At 38.7% G+C, this 19,234-nt stretch overlaps 1 protein-coding gene across 2 annotated transcripts in view; it reads left to right on the top strand.

Moving 5' to 3' along the window:
• Positions 1-17,672, top strand: part of LOC121300073 (extracellular matrix organizing protein FRAS1-like) — a 108,192-nt gene extending 90,520 nt beyond the window's left edge. For both annotated transcript variants that reach the window (XM_041228468.1, XM_041228459.1), the window contains 23 exons: positions 239-389; positions 747-906; positions 1,221-1,389; positions 1,720-1,966; positions 2,329-2,673; positions 3,355-3,515; positions 5,198-5,345; positions 6,650-6,855; positions 7,233-7,389; positions 7,490-7,690; positions 7,943-8,130; positions 8,910-9,185; positions 9,715-9,947; positions 10,485-10,645; positions 11,187-11,401; positions 11,680-11,830; positions 12,163-12,270; positions 12,608-12,767; positions 12,859-12,975; positions 13,234-13,400; positions 14,210-14,415; positions 14,628-14,774; positions 15,185-17,672. In XM_041228468.1, the coding sequence (XP_041084402.1) occupies positions 239-389; positions 747-906; positions 1,221-1,389; positions 1,720-1,966; positions 2,329-2,673; positions 3,355-3,515; positions 5,198-5,345; positions 6,650-6,855; positions 7,233-7,389; positions 7,490-7,690; positions 7,943-8,130; positions 8,910-9,185; positions 9,715-9,947; positions 10,485-10,645; positions 11,187-11,401; positions 11,680-11,830; positions 12,163-12,270; positions 12,608-12,767; positions 12,859-12,975; positions 13,234-13,400; positions 14,210-14,415; positions 14,628-14,774; positions 15,185-15,769 (4,659 nt within the window). In that variant the 3' untranslated portion in view covers positions 15,770-17,672. The remainder of the gene's footprint in view (positions 1-238; positions 390-746; positions 907-1,220; positions 1,390-1,719; positions 1,967-2,328; positions 2,674-3,354; positions 3,516-5,197; positions 5,346-6,649; positions 6,856-7,232; positions 7,390-7,489; positions 7,691-7,942; positions 8,131-8,909; positions 9,186-9,714; positions 9,948-10,484; positions 10,646-11,186; positions 11,402-11,679; positions 11,831-12,162; positions 12,271-12,607; positions 12,768-12,858; positions 12,976-13,233; positions 13,401-14,209; positions 14,416-14,627; positions 14,775-15,184) is intronic.
• The last annotated feature ends 1,562 nt before the right edge of the window (positions 17,673-19,234 follow it).

Below are 19,234 nucleotides of genomic sequence, written 5' to 3'. Positions count from 1 at the left end.
TGATATTGCTCATTTGCTAACATGTTGACATTTCTTCTCATTTTTTTTTTTTGTTTTCAATTACTGTGTCATCATCAACTGGACAAAGATTGAAACAACCTTTTAAATTGTACCTGCGGAATGGCGCAAATTACACGAATACAACAAACATACATATATTTCTTTTTTCATTTAGCATTTTAGTGGATAGGTGACTCAAGGCTGCCTGACATTAATTGTTTAAAATCCCTCATAACAGGCAACCAATCTGATCACTAAGAAAGAGCTGCTCACAATGGACCCTGACACAGAGGACAAACAGCTGGTTTATGAGATCACTGCCACACCAAAGCATGGGTACCTAGAGTCCAAACTCAGACCTGGAGCTCCCATTACAACATTCACACAAGGTACAGCTCGGACTGGTTATTATATCAGGTGAACCTGTTCTATGCAATGTTAGACCACTCGGAATGAATTCAATAAAAGCAAAAATGCTGTTTACCCTTTCACTTCTCAAGGCTTTGTTTCAGAACGAGTAGTTTTCAGTGGACAGTGCTTTCATAGTACTTTGACACAGTAAGAAGTCCAAAGAAATGGAGGCCAAGGATGCTGCTCCTAAATACATCACAAAATGCAGAGACCCCCGCCATCCCCCATTAGAAATATTGTCTAGGAATGTATGTTACAAAAAGCCTCTAGAATGCACATGATACTTCATTCCACACTAGTATGTGATTTAACACCTAAAATATTTCTCTTTACAGCGGACATTAACCTGGGTTTGATTCGCTATGTCTTAAACGAGGAGAGAATTCAGGAGACTATGGACACTTTCAAGTTTCTGGTCAAGGACAGTAAACCAAATGTTGTCAACGACAATGTGTTCCACATTCAGTGGTCTCTGATCAGCTTTCAATACACCAGGTAAGCCATTCAAAGGTTTTTAAAAGCTCTTTCACCCAAAACAGACTGGAACAAAAAAAATAACTGAATGCGAAAGGAGCACCTCCATTAACAACACATAATATGCAACAACTGCATAATTACTCACTACTAGCCATACCTAAAATCACAGAGATTGCATATGTGTTACAACTAGTTATGCAAACTGCCATTCAGCAAAAAAGCGTTTATTTAACCAATTTTCCCATTGCATAACAGGTGGAATGGAATGGATGAATTATAAAAACTGCTTTTGATGTGCAGATTTCTATGTTTTGTTTTGCTTGTGGTTGCAGCTTCAACGTCAGTGAGAAAGCAGGCACTGTCAGTGTAACAGTGAAGAGGAGTGGCAATCTGAACCAGTATGCCATCGTCCTATGTCGCACTGAGCAGGGCACTGCTACCTCAACCTCCAGCATCGGCTCAAAGCCAGGGCAGCAAGACTATGTGGAATACGCCGGACAGGTTGGTTCACTGGATACAAACTACAAAAAAACACTGCTAGTTAAATGTGTGATTGTATACATGTCTTTAAGAACTGTGATGCACCAATAGTGTACACAAACTTTATTCATTTTATTTATTGTTGTCTTGTTCACATAATAGATTATTAACAGTTACTTAAATCTATACAAAATAAGTCTAAAGTCATGGTGAATCCAGGATATGTTAAAAACATTCAAGTCCTTGTATGTTTGGTAGTATAATTAGTGTTAAGCAGCGCAGTTCTGCAGATTGTGTTCACTGCTCACCCAGTTTCTCTTCCCACCCACCCCCTACCCACCCGCCCAACAGGTCCAGTTTGACGAGAGAGAGGACACCAAAGCCTGCACCATTGCAATCAATGATGACCAGGTCTTTGAAAACATTGAGAGTTTCAATGTGGAGCTCAGTATGCCAGCCTATGCCCTGCTTGGGAAGATCACCAGAGCCAAAGTGAACATCAACGACACCGAGGACGAGCCCACTCTGCAGTTCGACAAGAAGGCTTACCACGTTAATGAAAGCGCTGGATTCTTCTTTGCACCCATTGAGCGAAAAGGTGAGTTTCTGATTTTCAAGCATAATGTGACCATTTTCTTATCTACCGATACTAGCCAGTTCAGTTAATATACAATTTGGAATAATGATGGATAAAATAAATGTTAAGTGATTGTTATATAAAAGAAAAGAGAAGGACCTGCTAAGTGGTCAAGTCATATTTTACATACACGGTGTACAGTGTGGTGTATTCTCTTATCACTTATGTATCTATCACATATCAATTATTCAGTCGTTTTATTCAAGTAGGTCAGCCAGGATCTCCGGACTCTCTTAGCCTTCAACCTCTTGTTTCAGGTAATGCTCTGCTGTATCCCTTTGTCATTAATCTCATCAACACAGTCTTATCATATTCTTGTCCAGGTGATACCAGCAGCACTGTATCTGCTCTGTGCTACACTGTTTCCAAATCGGCCCAGGGCAGCAGCTTACATGCTCTGGAGTCTGGGTCGGATTTCAAGTCCAGAGGAATGAGCAGTGAGAACCGTGTGGTCTTCGGGCCGGGGGTGAGCATGTCCACCTGTGATGTGAAGCTGATTGACGACAGCGAGTACGAAGGGGAAGAGGAGTTTGAGATCGCCCTCGCGGACGCCTCGGACAATGCGCGGTTGGGTGACGTGGCCACTGCCAAGGTGGTGATTGATGGGCCCAATGACGCCTCCACAGTGTTCTTGGGGAATGCTTCTTTTACATTCAGTGAGGATGCAGGTAAATATCAGAACACTTCCAAATTCATTGCCCCTGGTAAAACATGTTGTTTCCATGGTAATATTTAACCACTCCTAAGTCAATATAATTCAATTTTCATTCTCCCTCTAGTGTAGCACTGTTTTTGTTGTACTTGAATTGACTTTTATTTTGAGTAGCCCTGGAGCTAATATTAATTATGTACATTTTTGAAAAATAAAATTCATCCAATAAAACTGCATTCAGTTAGTGTTGTGAATGAAATATATAAATCAACTCCAATGCAATGGTTTTGTACTAACGGGTCCTATTAAATATGGTAACACAAGGGAAGCTGCAATGGTTTTGCACTAACAGGCTGTATTAAATATGGTAACACAAGGGAAGCTGCAATGGCGTGAGGCATTAGGTAGATTAGTACTATACTTTAACTATTTTCATCTTTTTACATACCAGTGGTCATAGTGTGCCCTGCTGGTAGTTCTGCTAGGTTTTTTGTCAGGTAATATGCAGATTTTTTTTTCTTTCTTTCTGTAACAGCAGAGGAGCTCGGGTTCAAACTTTAACACCAACTAGCACTTGTATACAAAGCAGAGACAGGAAGAACAACTACAAGAAGACATTCTGTAACTGAGGAGTGGTTCAAGAGACACTATAACAGTTTCCTCAAGCATGTTTTAACAAGATGTTTGTTTGTTTTAGGCACCATTGAAATTCCTGTTTTAAGACATGGCAGTGACCTTTCGACTGTGACCTCAGTTTGGTGCGCCACCCGACCTTCTGATCCCACGTCCGCCACCCCGGGAGTGGACTACATCCCTAGCTCCAAGAAGGTGGAGTTCAGGCCTGGGAAAACTGAAGAGGTGAGGCCCCCAGCTGGTGCACCCTCCTGCCCTTTCCTGAGCTGCTCCAGAGGCTCATACTGCTAGTGGCCACACCTTCATATAGCAGGAGGATACCAATACGTTGAATGTTGCTGGTATAAGATTATTTTATTGTTTCAGAAGGTGGCTTAGCTGAAAGAATCCCTTGAATTATGTAATTTTGTAGGGATTTATAAGCATGTACAGTGCCTATAGAAAGTCTACACCCCCTTGAACTTTTTTCACATTTTGTTGTGTCTGTGCCTCAGAGTTTTATGCATTTAAATGAAGATTTTTTCCACTTATCTACACAACCTACTCCACACTGTTAAGGGGGAAAAAAGTTTTTTTTTGAGAGAAAAAAAATATATATTAAAAATACAAAACTGAAAGGTCATAATTGGATAAGTCTCCACCCCCTGAGTTAATACTTGGTGGAAGCACCTTTTGGCAGCAATTACAGCTGTGAGTCTGTTGGGATAGGTCTCTACCAACTTTGCACACCTGGATTTGATGATGCCACCACCATGCTTCACAGTAGGGATTGTGTTCTTTGGTTGATGCGCTGTGTTTGGTTTGCGCCAAACATAAACCTTTGCATTTAGGCCAAAAAGTTCCATTTTAGTTTCGTCAGACCACAAAACTTTTTGCCACATGGCTACAGAATCTTCTGAGTGTTTTTTTGCATACTTCAAACAGGATTCAAGGTGGGCTTTCTTGAGTAATTGCTTCCTTCTTGCCACCCTACTATACAGGCCAGATTTGTGGTGTGCTTGGGATATTGTTGTCACATGGACGCTTTGACCAGTCTTGGCTATAAAAGCATGTAACTCTTGCAAAGTTGCCATTGGCCTCTTGGTAGCCTCTCTTATCAGTCTCCTCCTTGCTCGGTCATCCAGTTTGGAGGGACGGCCTGATCTAGGCAGGGTCTCAGTGGTGCAATACACCTTCCACTTCTTAATAATCGTCTTGACCATGCTCCAGGGGTTATTCAAGGCCTTTGATATCTGTGCCTTTCAACAACTTTGTCCAGGAGTTCTTTTGAAAGCACCTTGGTGCTCATGGTTGAGTCTTTGCTTTGAAATGCATTGCCCAACAGGAACTCCTGAATTTATCCTAAAATCCTACAATTTAACACAGGTGGAGACCACTTAACTTGGTGGGTGATATTGAAGGCGATTGGGTACACCTGAGCTAGTTTAGGCTTGCTCTTACAATGGGGGTGGACACTTATCCAACCAAACTATTTCAGTTTTTATTTTTAATTAATTTTCTACAAATTTCTAGAATACTTTTTTCACTTAAGTTGTGGGATAGGATGTGTAGATAAATGAAAAAATAGATATTTTAATGCATTTTAATTCCAGGCTATAATGCAACAAAAGGTAAACATTTTGAAAGGGGGTGTAGATTTTCTATAGGCACTGTATAGTTTGTTTGTTGCGCTGCATAACATTTTATTACGTACTATTCATGAGGCTTTCATTATTACTAAATGTTGATAGTTTTGAAACAGGAGCAACAATTATAAAAAGTATGTATCATCAAAATGAAAATTAACGTGTTCATGAAGAAGACCAATGGTTTATTAAGCAGTTCCATAAGCTGTTTAGGGCCAGAGTAGCACTGATCATAAGTTCTCGTTAAATTGTACGATACAGGCTGTGCAATTGTCTCTGCAGGTCTGTAGCCTGACTATACTGGATGACACTCAGAATCCTACCATTGAAGGCCTAGAGTCTTTTGTGGTGTTCCTCAGCTCAGCGCACGGGGCCGAACTCACCAAACCTTTCCAGGCTACTGTCATCATCACAGACACATTCCAGGATGGTAGGCTAACAGTCACTCACAGTATTCACTGGCTCATTATAAAATATAGGATTGTTTGCTAAAAAGGTGTTGGGTGTAATGCAACAGAAGTGTCATGATTTGTTAATATCTGTAAATACACATCCATAAATATACCATATTGTCTGTCTGTCCATTTTCATTCTAACAGTAATAGCAGCAAAAAAAAAAAAAATACGATGGAGCAATCCACACACCAGGATTTACACTTCCCTTAACACATCATCTTTAATGACAATGCAGTGCTTCTGTCAGTGGTCACTACTTTAGGCACAGTGATAAAACAAGGGCATCCACTGTGCACAATGCGCTTCATATCCATGGCATTGCCATTGCTGGAAATGCTGTTGTCCGTTAATATTTCTACCAGGTGATTTTAGCGTGTTATACTGTTCTGTGTTGCCTTTTACTCATGAATTAGCCTTTTGTGTCTTACATGTCTTGTTTTCAATATGTTAATCATTTTATATAGAAGGTGTCTGTGCCTTTATGCAACTCAGGCATACCATATTTCTCCATTTAATCTAAAATATCAGCAATTAAGGAGGTTGGTGTGAGCAGTTAGAGAAGTTAAGAATGATCACACTAACCAGCTGTAATCTGTGCTGCCCTTGTGTAATAAGTCACAGATTGACCTGTAACCCCGGAACAGCTTGACAATGACAAGAAATGTGCCCTCAATAACAGGGGGTTACCGCCACAGCAGTATGAAGCACTTCTCCAGAGAGAGTGTAACCAGTCATCGCTGCTTACATTAAAAGGCAGAGATAGGGGTAAAGGGCTATTTTATTATGCTTTATATTCAGGCAGAAGCAATGTCATCTTGTGTGAACCCGAGCAGGCTATTTTACCCACTACAAGTCATACATTTTAAAACTTAAACACAAATGAATGTAGATATTCTTCTTGACAAAACTCCCCCCTATAATTTGTTAAGAAGTTTGTTCTTCTATACACATGTTTAACCTACTAGTACATAATGAACTGCATGGTGTAACCACAGAGTTGTTCTTAGGAAATACATGAGCGAGAAACACCACATTGCACAAATACCCAGACCAAGTTTAAGGCTGTTTAAGGTCTTCACTCTTTTGTACAATTGCATAACAATCCATGTCAATTTTTTTCCACCCCAAATATTAGGTTAATGAGCAGGAGAAGTACAAGTACAATTATATATATATATATATATATATATATATATATATATATATATATATATATATATATATATATATATATATATATATATAGTATGCATTATTACTGATATGTCTTTACTTCAGTTCCCAGCATGCAGTTTGGTAAAGATGTGTATTCAGTGAAGGAGAATGAAGGAGTCTTGAGCATTCCTGTTATCCGCACTGGAGACCTGACATTTGAGTCTTCTGTGAGGTGTTACACCAGGATGCAGTCTGCTATGGTGATGGATGACTTTGAGGAGAGGAGGAACTCAGATGATTCTCGAATTACTTTCCTCAAAGGAGAAAAGGTACAATTATTATTATTGTACTGTCAGTCTGGGTTCAAATTAAGTTGATGTTGATCTGCTGCCAGTGGATATGAACATGGTCAGTAAATCTCTGTCAACTTAGTCACAGTGCAAGATCTGGTGACCGTTGAAAGGATTCCACTGTTAAAGAAAAAAACAAACAACTAATCCTTACTCTGTTGAAAAGGGGAGGCCAGAGTAACATATGAATGGCTACAGCAGTAACGATTCGTCAGCAGAGCTTCAGGGTAACCCATTGTTGTCCTGGGCACTAATAGGTTTTCCAACCCCTTCGTATTTTATCATAAATAACACATAGCTAAAGTAATAAAGCACAAATGTGAAGTGGGTATAACAGTCTGTTGATTTTCTTCCAGGTGAAGAACTGCACTGTTCTTATAAATGACGACTCTGTGTTTGAACCAGAGGAGCACTTCCAGGTTTACCTCAGCAATCCCCTTGGAAACCACTGGAGTGGAGCCAGAGTCGGCAAAAATGAAGTGGCCACCGTCACCATTACCAATGATGAGGACGGTAAGCGGAGCACTGGAACCTAAAAAATGTAAAACAAAAACTGCTGCAATCTTATTAAAACTGTCTTTCTCTCATGTATATCTATATATACACACATCAGCACCAACAATTGAATTTGAGGAGCCGACATACCAGGTGCGGGAGCCCCCGGGTCCAGACGGCATTGCAATTCTGAATATCAAAGTGATCAGGAAGGGGGACCAGAACCGGACTTCGAAGGTTCGCTGCAGCACCAGAGACGGGTCAGCCCAGTCTGGAGTCGACTACAATCCTAAGAGCAGGGTGCTCAAATTCAGCCCTGGTCAGTGTGCTATCTGGTTAAAACACAGTGCAAATCAAAAAATATACAACTTGTAATGAGAACAGTAAAAACTACTAGCAAAACCTCTCAATGTTATGCCACCTGACAGCACTATCCTGCAGTATTTTTGTGGGATTTTACTCTTTGCTATTTTGTTTATTTGGTAAGCAGACTCACAAATGAAAACAGTTTTGCATCACATTTACAAATGAATGCAAATATGACCCTGTGGAACTGCTGTATATTCTGCAGGCATTGACCACATCCTCTTTAATGTGGAGATTCTGTCCAATGAGGACAGGGAGTGGCACGAGTCGTTCTCATTGGTCCTGGGCCCTGATGACCCAGTAGAAGCAGTGCTAGGAGAAATCACCACGGCAACAGTGACTATTCTGGACCAGGAGGCAGCAGGGAGTCTTATACTGCCAGCTCTGCCAATTGTAAGTCATAACGGTAAAAGTTTAAGATTTTAAAAAAGGGAAGTATTTATTTTTTTTTTAAATATGTATTTTCCAGAAATAGAAGTGTAATGTAAATTTGAATGAATCTTACGCATTATGACTTAATTCTTACTTTAAATTTGTAATATTTACCTTTTATAAATCCTAGCTAACATTGCCTGGAACATAATGCCACCTGGTGGCTGAATGTTGTAATTTTGGTTCCTTTCTTATTTTTATAAGTAGGGCTTGAAGTTTTGGGGTTTTATTTTTGATTACATAATGTCCATTTAAACTAATTTTGAGCTGATTCTGTTTCATAATTAAACTCAGAAAATGCTGTTAATTATAGAACAATGTCACTTGTTTTTACCTTCATATCTTGACTGAGCCAGAATCTGCCTTGTTAATTACTCATCCTTGATCCTAATTGCATTTCGCCACAATTATCGTGGTGCTTTTCTTATTTTCACTCGTTTAACAGAGTTGTCCTGACAGATTTTCTTTTCAGCATAAAACACTCAGTACAGAGAGTGTACACTGATCGCAAGTCCATCATTTAAAATGCCCTTGATTTGTAGCAAAGAAAAAAATAATCTTAAACCCAGTTTGCAGTGAATAGTTTTCTCTTTATTAGGATGCAGAGACAGCTTAACAGTGACTGATTAACATTTAAAGGGATATAGAGATTTGGAAAATAAAAGAACAAAAAGTTCAATCCCTATTTATAAGACAGCTTAATTGGTTCTGGCAGAGTCACCAGTTTTGTTCCTTCACAGGTAGTTTCCTTGTCCGACTATGATCATGTTCAAGAGGTGACCAAGGAGGGCAGTAAGAAGACTCCATCCCCTGGCTACCCGCTGGTCTGTGTGACCCCTTGTGACCCACACTACCCCAAGTACTCTGTAATGAAGGAGCGCTGCGACGAAGCGGGAATTAACCAGTCATCTATCCGCTTTGGCTGGGAAGTGGCTGCTCCCACTGACATCAGTGGAGCTAGATCACCGTTTGAGACTGTGACTGACAATACCCCGTACACCAGCGTCAATCACATGGTCAGTCAGAGCATTATTACTGCCATTCAATGAAGGGACTGATGTAGTACTGTTAATCAAACGGACAACATTCTTTTTTTATGTGCTGAGACGTACAAGCTGTTTCAATTTAAGATCTCTTTTAATTGACCATTAGTATTGTAATGTTATAAAAACAAGCAAGAAGAATATCAGTGTGTTCCTTTATCTTTCAACAGGTGAGAGAAACAGACCAATAATTGTACATCTTCCTGCAACAGTTTCTTATTATCTTTATATCGTTTAAACTTTCCTCTCTGACAGTATCATCCTTTGCCTTTGCACTTGATTTAAAAGAGGACCTCCTGTTCTTAATTATTCAGCTTTTAATGAAAGACACACAATTGATTGAAACCTGCAGTGTTATAATAGGTGACAATCTCCTTAGCCTTTTTCAAATGTAACGTTCTACAGACAGCAAGTTAGATGCTGCACCATTGCTGTTTGAGTCAATAAGTGAATTGCTTCAAATTTGCTACACTTGCTCAGTTCCTGTTTTTTGAATCTGCAGGTCCTGGACAGTGTTTACTTCAGCCGTCGTTTCCATGTGCGTTGTGTAGCCAAAGCTGTTGACAATACAGGCCATGTGGGCACTCCATTGAGAAGCAACATTGTCACTATTGGAACAGAGGGCTCTATCTGCCACACTCCAGTAGTGGCAGGCACAGCACGAGGCTACCAGGCACAGTCCTTCATAGCAACACTCAAATACTTGGACGTCAAGCACAAAGAGCATCCAAACAGGTAACCTGCCAAAGGGCTTATTATCCTCCAAAGATAGATTATTCATTCATTCATTCATCAATTATGGGTTGAATAAATTATCTTTTTTTATTGTTGAAAAAAAGTTACAATAAATTGACCAATATTTATTGATGTATTGTCAAATCAAAATCAGTATTTGTTCTTTTTAATGTATTTTACAATTTTTGGGAAAATATGAATCATTAATTGTTGTTTTAGTCTCCACAATTACACAATATTGAGTATCTTGCTTTATGGAATGGTAAGTATAAATTGTGGGCATGTTTTGCAGTGTTCAAGACACTCCAGACTGTGTTTAAAAAAATATGCTCACTTTCTTTTTCTAAGAATGTTGCTAAAATCTTTTCTTGAGATTCTAAAAAAAAAAAAAAAAAAAAAAAAAAAATGATTAAGCTTCTAAAAAGTAACCCAAAAAACACCCTTTAAGCTATCGCTAAGAAAATATATAAACCTGGTAGAGTAGCACCTTTTCCCTGTTAATATCAGTCCCTGACTGCACATTGGTTCTCATTCCAGGATCCATATTTCAGTGCAGATCCCTCACCAGGATGGCATGCTGCCTCTGATCTCCACCATGCCACTGCATAACCTCAACTTCCTGCTGTCCGAGTCCATCTACAGACATCAGCACATCTGTTCCAACCTGGTCACCCTTCGAGACTTGGAGGGCATCTCTGGTGAGAGACACAAATCAGCTTATTGTTTCATTATTGTGTTTGTCATCAAGCATTTTGTGCTGACTCCATAAGTGTTTCTCATTCACAATTGCTCTGGACCCTTGCTCCAAATTATTGTGTAGAAGAATAAGGACAGCACAATACAGCGAGGAAGCAACAATGGCTTTCTAGAGATGGAATGTAGATGCCATCTCAGTCTCAAATCAAAAGTTTTTTTCACTGTAGGATCGACTAGGTAAGGAAGTGGGTAGTATTTTTAGTTACACAACAAGTGTTGATAAATTTTGTGATTTTATTACTTTTTCGTATTCAACATGAGTGCAGTACATTTAATAATGAGTACTCCTTTAACATTTGGAGAGAGCTATGGTTATTTCCCTCATGAAGATGGCCATAAACATTTGGCCTTCCTCATTTGTGATATAACTACAGTACCATGTGAAGGTTCATGATGCATCCTCTACGAACCTCTGACTAACTTTAAATATGAAGGAGAAAGACATGGCCAAACCATTTTGTTTTTGTTTGGTTTGTGTTTCAGAGACTGGATTTCTTGATGACGTTTTCTACGACAGTATTTCCCTGGGCCCTGGTTTCGACCGGCCCTATCAGTTTAACCCCAGTGTGCGGGAACCCAAGACCATCCAGCTGTACAAACACCTCAACCTCAAGAGCTGCATCTGGACGTTTGATGCCTACTATGACATGACAGAACTGATCGATGTCTGTGGAGGATCTGTAACGGCTGACTTCCAGGTTCGTACTGCAATGGTCAATGTCAAGGGAAGGCCAGTGAGCACTCTATGTTCCATTGCTTTGAATTAGATTTAAAAAAAAAACTGAAATACCTGAAAATGGTTAGTTTTTTTGCAATATTCAAGCTAATTACCAAGGCACTTAATTGAGGTTTCACTGTACTGTAAAATTGGTTTGTGTCTGTTTTAAGAATTTTGTTTATAGTTTTCAATGCATCTGTTTTTGAGAGGAACCTGATTTTTATACTGTATCAATTATGGTATTTTATCTTTCACCAGGTGAGAGACTCTGCCCAGTCCTTCCTGACAGTACAGGTTCCACTGTATGTGTCATATATTTATGTGACAGCACCAAGAGGCTGGGCGTCCCTTGAGCATCACACAGAGATGGAGTTTTCATTCTTCTATGATACAGTCCTCTGGAGAACAGGTAAGCAATTTCCTAGTGCAGGGTTTAAAGCTTGCTTGCCATTTGGATTTACTTAAAGGGTCAAATTAAAAATTGGTTCAGTGTGACCCGACATCATTTTAGTCTTAGGACAGATGTATTTGTATTCCATATAAATAAATGCTATAACCATAAAGTTCCTAAAAATAAATCCTGTAGTGTTAGTTACTGCGCACAGAATACAGAATAGCAAATGTACATTATATGTTTGGTTTCATTAATCGAGGCATTTGTGTTCATTGCTTGGTTTTCAGTCTAGTTTATGCTCCAATAAATACTTCTATGTCATACTAACTCCATTTTGCCTCATAAAGGTATACAGACTGATAGTGTGCTGTCAGCAAGACTTCAGATAATCAGAATCTACATCAGGGAAGACGGCCGCCTTGTCATTGAATTCAAAACTCATGCAAAATTCAGGGGTAAGACATTCCTCCATCCTGAGCTTTTTTTGGCCACTTGACTAGCTTACAGTAAAAGGAAACACATATTAATTATAGCTTTAGGTTAACAATCAAAGCCCGTCTTTCGGGTAAAGATGCAATACAGTGTTGATCAGGCAATACACAATGTTTATCCCAATTAGTATATGTTAGTGAATATATAGAATGTTCTTTTTTTATGTATTTTGTATTCTTGGGAGGAAGCAGCCTTATTTTGCATAGGAATATTATTTCCAGCTTGAGGTCTCAGGCTGGCTGCCAGGGATTTTGAATCAGGTGATTGACACACACTGTAATTATGGTTCCTTCCTGTTAGGTCAGTTTGTGATGGAGCACCACACCCTGCCTGGTCAGAAGTCTCACCTGATGCCCCCTGACCACCTGGGAGGTATTGAGTTTGACCTACAGTTGCTGTGGAGTGCCCATTCCTTCGATTCCCCGTATCAGCTGTGGAGGGCAACCAGTTCTTACAGCAGGTAAGTTGGAGTTTCTGAAACGTCTATTAGTGAAATGCTGTTTCTGCTGGCATGCCTGTCTTCTCACTGAATACATTGTGTTGTTTTGCAGGAAAGACTACTCAGGGGAATACTCAGTTGTCCTCATCCCCTGTACTGTACAGCCCACTCAGCCATGGATCGACCCTGGAGACAAGCCTCTGGCCTGCACAGCGCATGCCCCAGAAAAGTAATTAAAATATTGTTTGCATTTGCAAATGTTGGGTAGATTCCCTTCAATGAACTGGAAACTGTTGCTCTGAGAAGAGACCTTATAACTTGGATGTTTGCATCAGTTCGTAAAGTATTACAAAATAATTTTACCTGCCGGTAGAATTTTTTCATGTCTTCCTTAAACAATAAATTCTCTCTGAGCAGATTTTATAAGCTTTTCTGAAACGTCTATGCATTCTTTCCTAAATATTTGTTTCTACCCATTCTTGCTTAGGTTCCTGGTCCCCATTGCATTCCAGCAGACAAACCGCCCAGTTCCAGTAGTCTATTCTTTAAACACAGAGTTCCAGCTGTGTAACAACGAGAAGATCTTCATGATGGACCCAGCCACAGCAGAAATGTCCATGACTGAAATGGATTACAAAGGAGCTTTCTCTATGGGTAACTTAAATAGATATATCACTTCTTTAGAGAAGGCAAAACGTAAGTAGATAGAGCAGGTGGAGCCAGCAGTGCAAGAGTCCTTGGAGAAACAAACTCCAGACATATATAAGCTGCTATAATGCCAATATTATGTAATTGTAATTCCACAGCCACTGCTACTTCAACTGCTATATCTCATTAACCAGTTGAGCTGGCAACTTCATATTCTCAATGTTATGGAAAAGCCTTGGATCTAACAGCACCCTTCAACCTGCTGTGAGCTAAAATGGTGGCCGACATATTGTAGTCATGTTGCCTTTTGCTTTCCAGATGATAAAGACCTAAAGCTTTGATTTACTTCAGTTAAGAACCTTTATTCTATGATTCTGAAGGTCAAGTTAGATTGTAGATATTGTACAAGCAAATGACCCTTTTGTGGCAGTAAAAATTCAGAGACCATTTGAGGTAGCGACTTCATATTTGCTGGATGTAGAAGCTGGTGATGTTGACCTAATATGCCATTTCGAGGTCATGTGACTTACATTTCTGGAACAGAGAGCACTTAATGTGTGATACACAGCTGTATTATTTTATTTTCGTAGTACCTCATCTATGTTTATTCCCCTGGGCATGCTTTGTATCACAAAATAAAAAGGAAATGTCTGGTTTCTCAAAAGCAAGAACAAACAGATTGAATATTGAAGAGAGATGGTCTACGATGAATGTTTTTTTTTCAGTTTCATTTCCATTACTCGTGGTACTGTTGTATTTTTTTTATTTACAATCTCTTCATTTTGTATCTATATTCCTTTATTCTCTTCCAACAGGTCAGACCCTCTATGGTCGTGTCCTCTGGAATCCTGAACAGAACCTGAACTCTGCCTACAAGCTGCAGCTAGAGAAGGTGTATCTGTGCACTGGCAAAGACGGATACGTGCCTTTCTTCGACCCCACTGGCACTCTTTATAACGAGGGTCCACAGTACGGCTGTATTCAGCCCAACAAGCACCTGAAACACAGGTTCCTTATACTGGTACGTTTAAGACTGTTACTGCATACAGTGGAAGTATTTCAGACAGAGCTGTAACCATCTTATAAGCGTGATGCACATTTTTGCATACTAACAAACTTAGGAAATAAAATCAGAAATACAAAGGTCAGCAGTAAACTCAAATACGATGTCATATGGAATTGTCAATCTGATTTTGAGCTATTTCTAAACAACTGAGAATCTTGTTTCTATAGGATCGAAACCAGCCTGAGGTTTGTGACCGGTACTTCCATGACGTTCCCTTCGATGCTAACTTCGCCTCTGACCTGACCGATCTCCACTCCATGACTGAGATGCCTGGAGTGGACGGCTTCACAATGAAGGTTGATGCCCTCTACAAGGTTAGCATAGAGTGCCTGTATTGCAATAGGATTTTTATTGCTGTTCTTGAAAACAAGCTAAATGAACATTGCAGATCAGGCAGTTATTTCGTAAGGACAGGAAGTCAATTTAGAAATTTATCTCAAAATATGTTGTGTAACACTAGAAAATTAAGTGCAAGTTTTGCAGTTTTTCAGTTGGTGAGATTTCACATTTAATCCTTTTTAATGTCACATATATCATACTACTTACTTACTGCATACTAATATGCATAGACTACTTACTAACAGTGTTTTGGGATAATTTCAACTGAGCTTTTGAGGTAACATCCACAGTGGCCTTATTTAGAGCTTAAAACTTTATAGTAACATTTGTCAAACTGGAATATGTGTAAAATTTTACAGTGCTTGTATTTATTGTTCTTTAAAAGGTGGAGGCCGGCCATCAGTGGTATTTGCAAGTGATCTACGTCATCGGGCCAGAGTCGATTTCGGGGCCCAGGATTCAACGCTCACTGACGTACCAGCTGAAACGCAGCCGGAGGGATCTGGTGGACAAGAGCGGCCAACTCACCCTGGATGAATCGCTGATCTACGACAATGAGGGGGATCAGGTGAAGAACGGCACCAATATGAAGCCTCTGAGCTTGGAAGTGGAGGCCGCAGCCTCAGCCTCCCAAACAGGCAGCTCCATTGGTGGTGTTGTTGCCGCGGTAACAGTGCTGTTCCTCATCTTCTTGGCCTCTTGCTTCCTGTTCAAAAAATGCCGGAGACAAGGGAAAAAGAAGATGCCCGCCAAAAACCTGGCAGAGGAGTACCCTCTGAACACGAAAGTGGAAGTCTGCCTGCGGAATGTGGACCGACTAGAGAAGAACCTCAACAGCAAACACTGCATAGCGAGGAACGTCAATATACTGAATAAAAATGAGGCCTGCAAAGTGAAAGGGGTCAAGGTCAAGCAAGTAAATCTAGAGGTCAAAGTTCATAACAATTTACATGATGGCACAGAAGTTTGATATTTTTTTTGTAATCTTGTTATTTTTTTATTTGTAATAAAACAAATTGTAATTCTTGTATTTTTATATAAATATGGAAAAAGGGAAAAGTAGTATAAGTGCTGGTCAGCTACGCAGTGTTTTTCACTTCACAACTGAGCTACCTCATCTATGCTATTGACCATTGCCCGAAATCTTATCTAGTTTTTTTTAAGAGCTGATTCACTGATTTTGCATCTTGTCACACTCTATAATTACAATTAAAACTTAAATAAGGAAAAATGAAATGATTTGCCAATTAAAGTATTTTTTGTGCCATAAAAATACAGTTTTAAATCATGAGCTTTATTTATTCTAAACTTGTTCGTAACCAAACAATGAAAAACAAAACCTTGTATTTTATATTTTCTAGGTATATAAATGTTGTCATTTCAAAACTTTGGTATTACTGTCAATCGTATGACTAGACAGTTTCCTATTCTCAAGGCTTTGTTCTCTTTGTAAATTAAACCTTATGATCTTAGTGTTACATATTTTACACTATAACGTACACAACCACAAACTATATAAAAACCAGTAGACCAGCACTTTGGGCAGTGACTTTGTTCATAAAGAAAACAATCTCCTGGTAGCTCAGGCAGTCTTTGATTTATATTTAGCCCTGACTATATGCTTAATTTCCTATTGGTATGTATTATTATTTGAGACTTTACAGCGACTATATAACCACTATAATTTACACAAGTATTATGCACTCAAGGTGTATGTATGGAACTGGATGAGCTGTGTACATTTTAAAAAGTGCAATTCCTTGAAGGAGGCAGGTTAGGTGATCCAGGACAAATTGAGGTTAGTATCAGGTGTTTAAATGTGTGCTAGTAGTCGAGAGCCTATAACGGGTCCAGGAATGTTGCACATAATGGTATAAAAGTCAATTACATAATTAAAAAAATGGAAGCTAGTTACATATATTGCTGCATTCAAATACCATCATTGCCTGAACACGTTGTATTTTTTTTTTTTTTTTTTTTTTATTGCTAGCACAACCATTGGCCATTTTGTATTTTCTGTTTAACACCATTGAAAATAACATGTCAAAAATATTTTTTATTTGATTGTTTGGCAGGTCATTAGTTTAGACTACAATAAATGCAATATATAACAGAGGGAATTCCAATCTGAATCAGCAAAAAAAAAAAGGGGGGGGGGGGGTACTTTTTAATCACTAACAATGGCTGGCTATTTAAAAGAAAAAAAATCTGGCATTTGCTTGTAGAGTACTTTTTTTTTTTCTCTCAAAGGAATATCAATTAATCATAGTCATGACTTTTTTATATATACATTTTTGGATCAATATTATACTACTGAATACAGCTGCCATTGTAGGTTGTCTTTCAGGACTCCACTTTGTTATCTTGGATTATTTAAAATTATTGTTACAAATGTATAATGTATTATGTATTGTACTTTTTATATTTTCATTAGTTAGTGTATTTAAAAAAGGATCTTCTTGGTGTGTGCTAAAGTATTATGGTGCTGTGTGAGGAATCATATTGGGAACTGTTATTATTATTATTATTATTATTATTATTATTATTATTATTATTATTATTATTATGTGAACCACTGGGACCCCATTTTGAGGGGTGGTGCCATAGCACTGAATTTATGTCTGTTTTTGTATTGAACCATCAGTGTCATTATTCAGTTGAAACCGACCATGCTATTTACAGCAGTGAATACAGAAATCACAAGAGCAGCTGCCTGGCTGACTGACTGACTGACTGAATGATCCTCTGTGGTGCTTTCTTCTGTTCAATTTAACAAAACGTGTCATGTTGGCTTTCGATTGTTGAATTACTGCATATGTTTTTACTAATAAAAGTCATGTCACTTATCCTGCATATCTTTGTATAATAATTACCTGTGATACAATTCAGTGTCCCTTTTAATGAAAAAGTCTGCAAAAAAAATCTGCAAGATGTTTCTTTCAGGGATATGTTGTTTTAATTTGTGTAACATTTAAGTAATTGAATTCACAGAATTAAAACAAATATTCTGAAAAGTTCTGAATAGCACATTGCATATACAGTGAAACCTCTGTTAAGGCCAGTTAAAGGGCTGGGTGGTCTTAGAGTTGACGGTATGTCAGTGTAAATCAAAAGTTCCATAATTTTACATTTAAGTTTTCAGAGAGTTTAAAACAAAACAAAACAAACACAAAAAAAAAAAAAAACATTGGTAATTATACACCCAATTTAATAGAGGTTGGAAACACTTGGGAAAGCAGGTGGTGGCCTTAATACTGAATACAGGTGTGGCCTTTATATTGAGGATGACTGTTCTGAGAGGGTCTTAAGCAAGGCTTTACTGTACTGACTCAGCCAATCACAGCACCAGATTCACAGCTAGCCCAGTAAATTGAATATTCTTGTTTGTGGAACACTTTCAATTAGTTGTTTGTAGTATGGAATTCAGGTCCAGGAAAGCTGTGCTAAGATTATAGATTTATTTAGTTAAGCACTGTATTACTAATTAACTACTGGAATAACCTTCTCAGACTTTAATAGTTTAAAGAGATGTTATCATTTTCAAGTTTTTTGGTACTGGGACCAACAATACGCAATACCCCACCTGACTACATCAGGTTCCAATACCAAACCTACCATGTGTAAAGTATAGCGAGTAACCAGCATCCTGCAACATTCATGCCAGGAAATGAATACGCCCTATTACAGTATCAGCAGCTGCCAAGTTCATGCATCACTGTCAATCTAAACGAACAAAAACAACCGTTGTTGTCTGCCTGCTTGGAACAGGAATAACATCCTGCCGCACCTCTCTTGCTTAAACATACAGGTTGCATAGAGGTTTAGTACCTATACAAATGTGCCACTGCAAAGCCAATGTCACAGACGCTTAATGACTACACTCACAGCTTTGAGACATGAAACCACTCCTAATTTACTACCTGATTAATTAAAAAATGAAACCTTCCGATATATTGTAGTTCTCTTACAAACAGTAACAGAGTTCCACAATCTATACAATATATGTTATGTATTCAATTGAATGTGCAATGCTGCATACTGTATAAAAAGTTTAAAACTTTGTTCCCATTCCGTACATGAAGGTGTTAACCTTGCTCTTTTATGAAGGCTACCACGGTGCAGGTTTTGGACAATGCTTTACTATACTTGTGTTTTCTTTCACATGCTTGCTTGTGCTACACTTTGCACTCTCTCACTGTGATTTATCAATGCTTCATTAGACTGCTACTGTTGTATACCACAGTAGACTTGTACGAGGACTGTACTGTGTTGTCATTAGAAAAGAAAACCCCAGTTGTTCTTGCCATCAATAAACTCCTACTGCTGCAGCATGTTCTAGGATAATTATGTCGGCCTCACAGTGTGACATAGTGGCAAGTAGGCTTTAAAGTACTAAATTAAGTACTAAATTAATTTTTTTGCTGTATTTATGTAT

This window comes from Polyodon spathula, chromosome 2 (assembly GCF_017654505.1).
Source record: "Polyodon spathula isolate WHYD16114869_AA chromosome 2, ASM1765450v1, whole genome shotgun sequence".
Classification (NCBI taxonomy): Eukaryota; Metazoa; Chordata; class Actinopteri; order Acipenseriformes; family Polyodontidae; genus Polyodon; species Polyodon spathula.
Note: the sequence above shows the minus strand (reverse complement) of the source record. Positions and strands in the feature narration are given on the sequence as shown.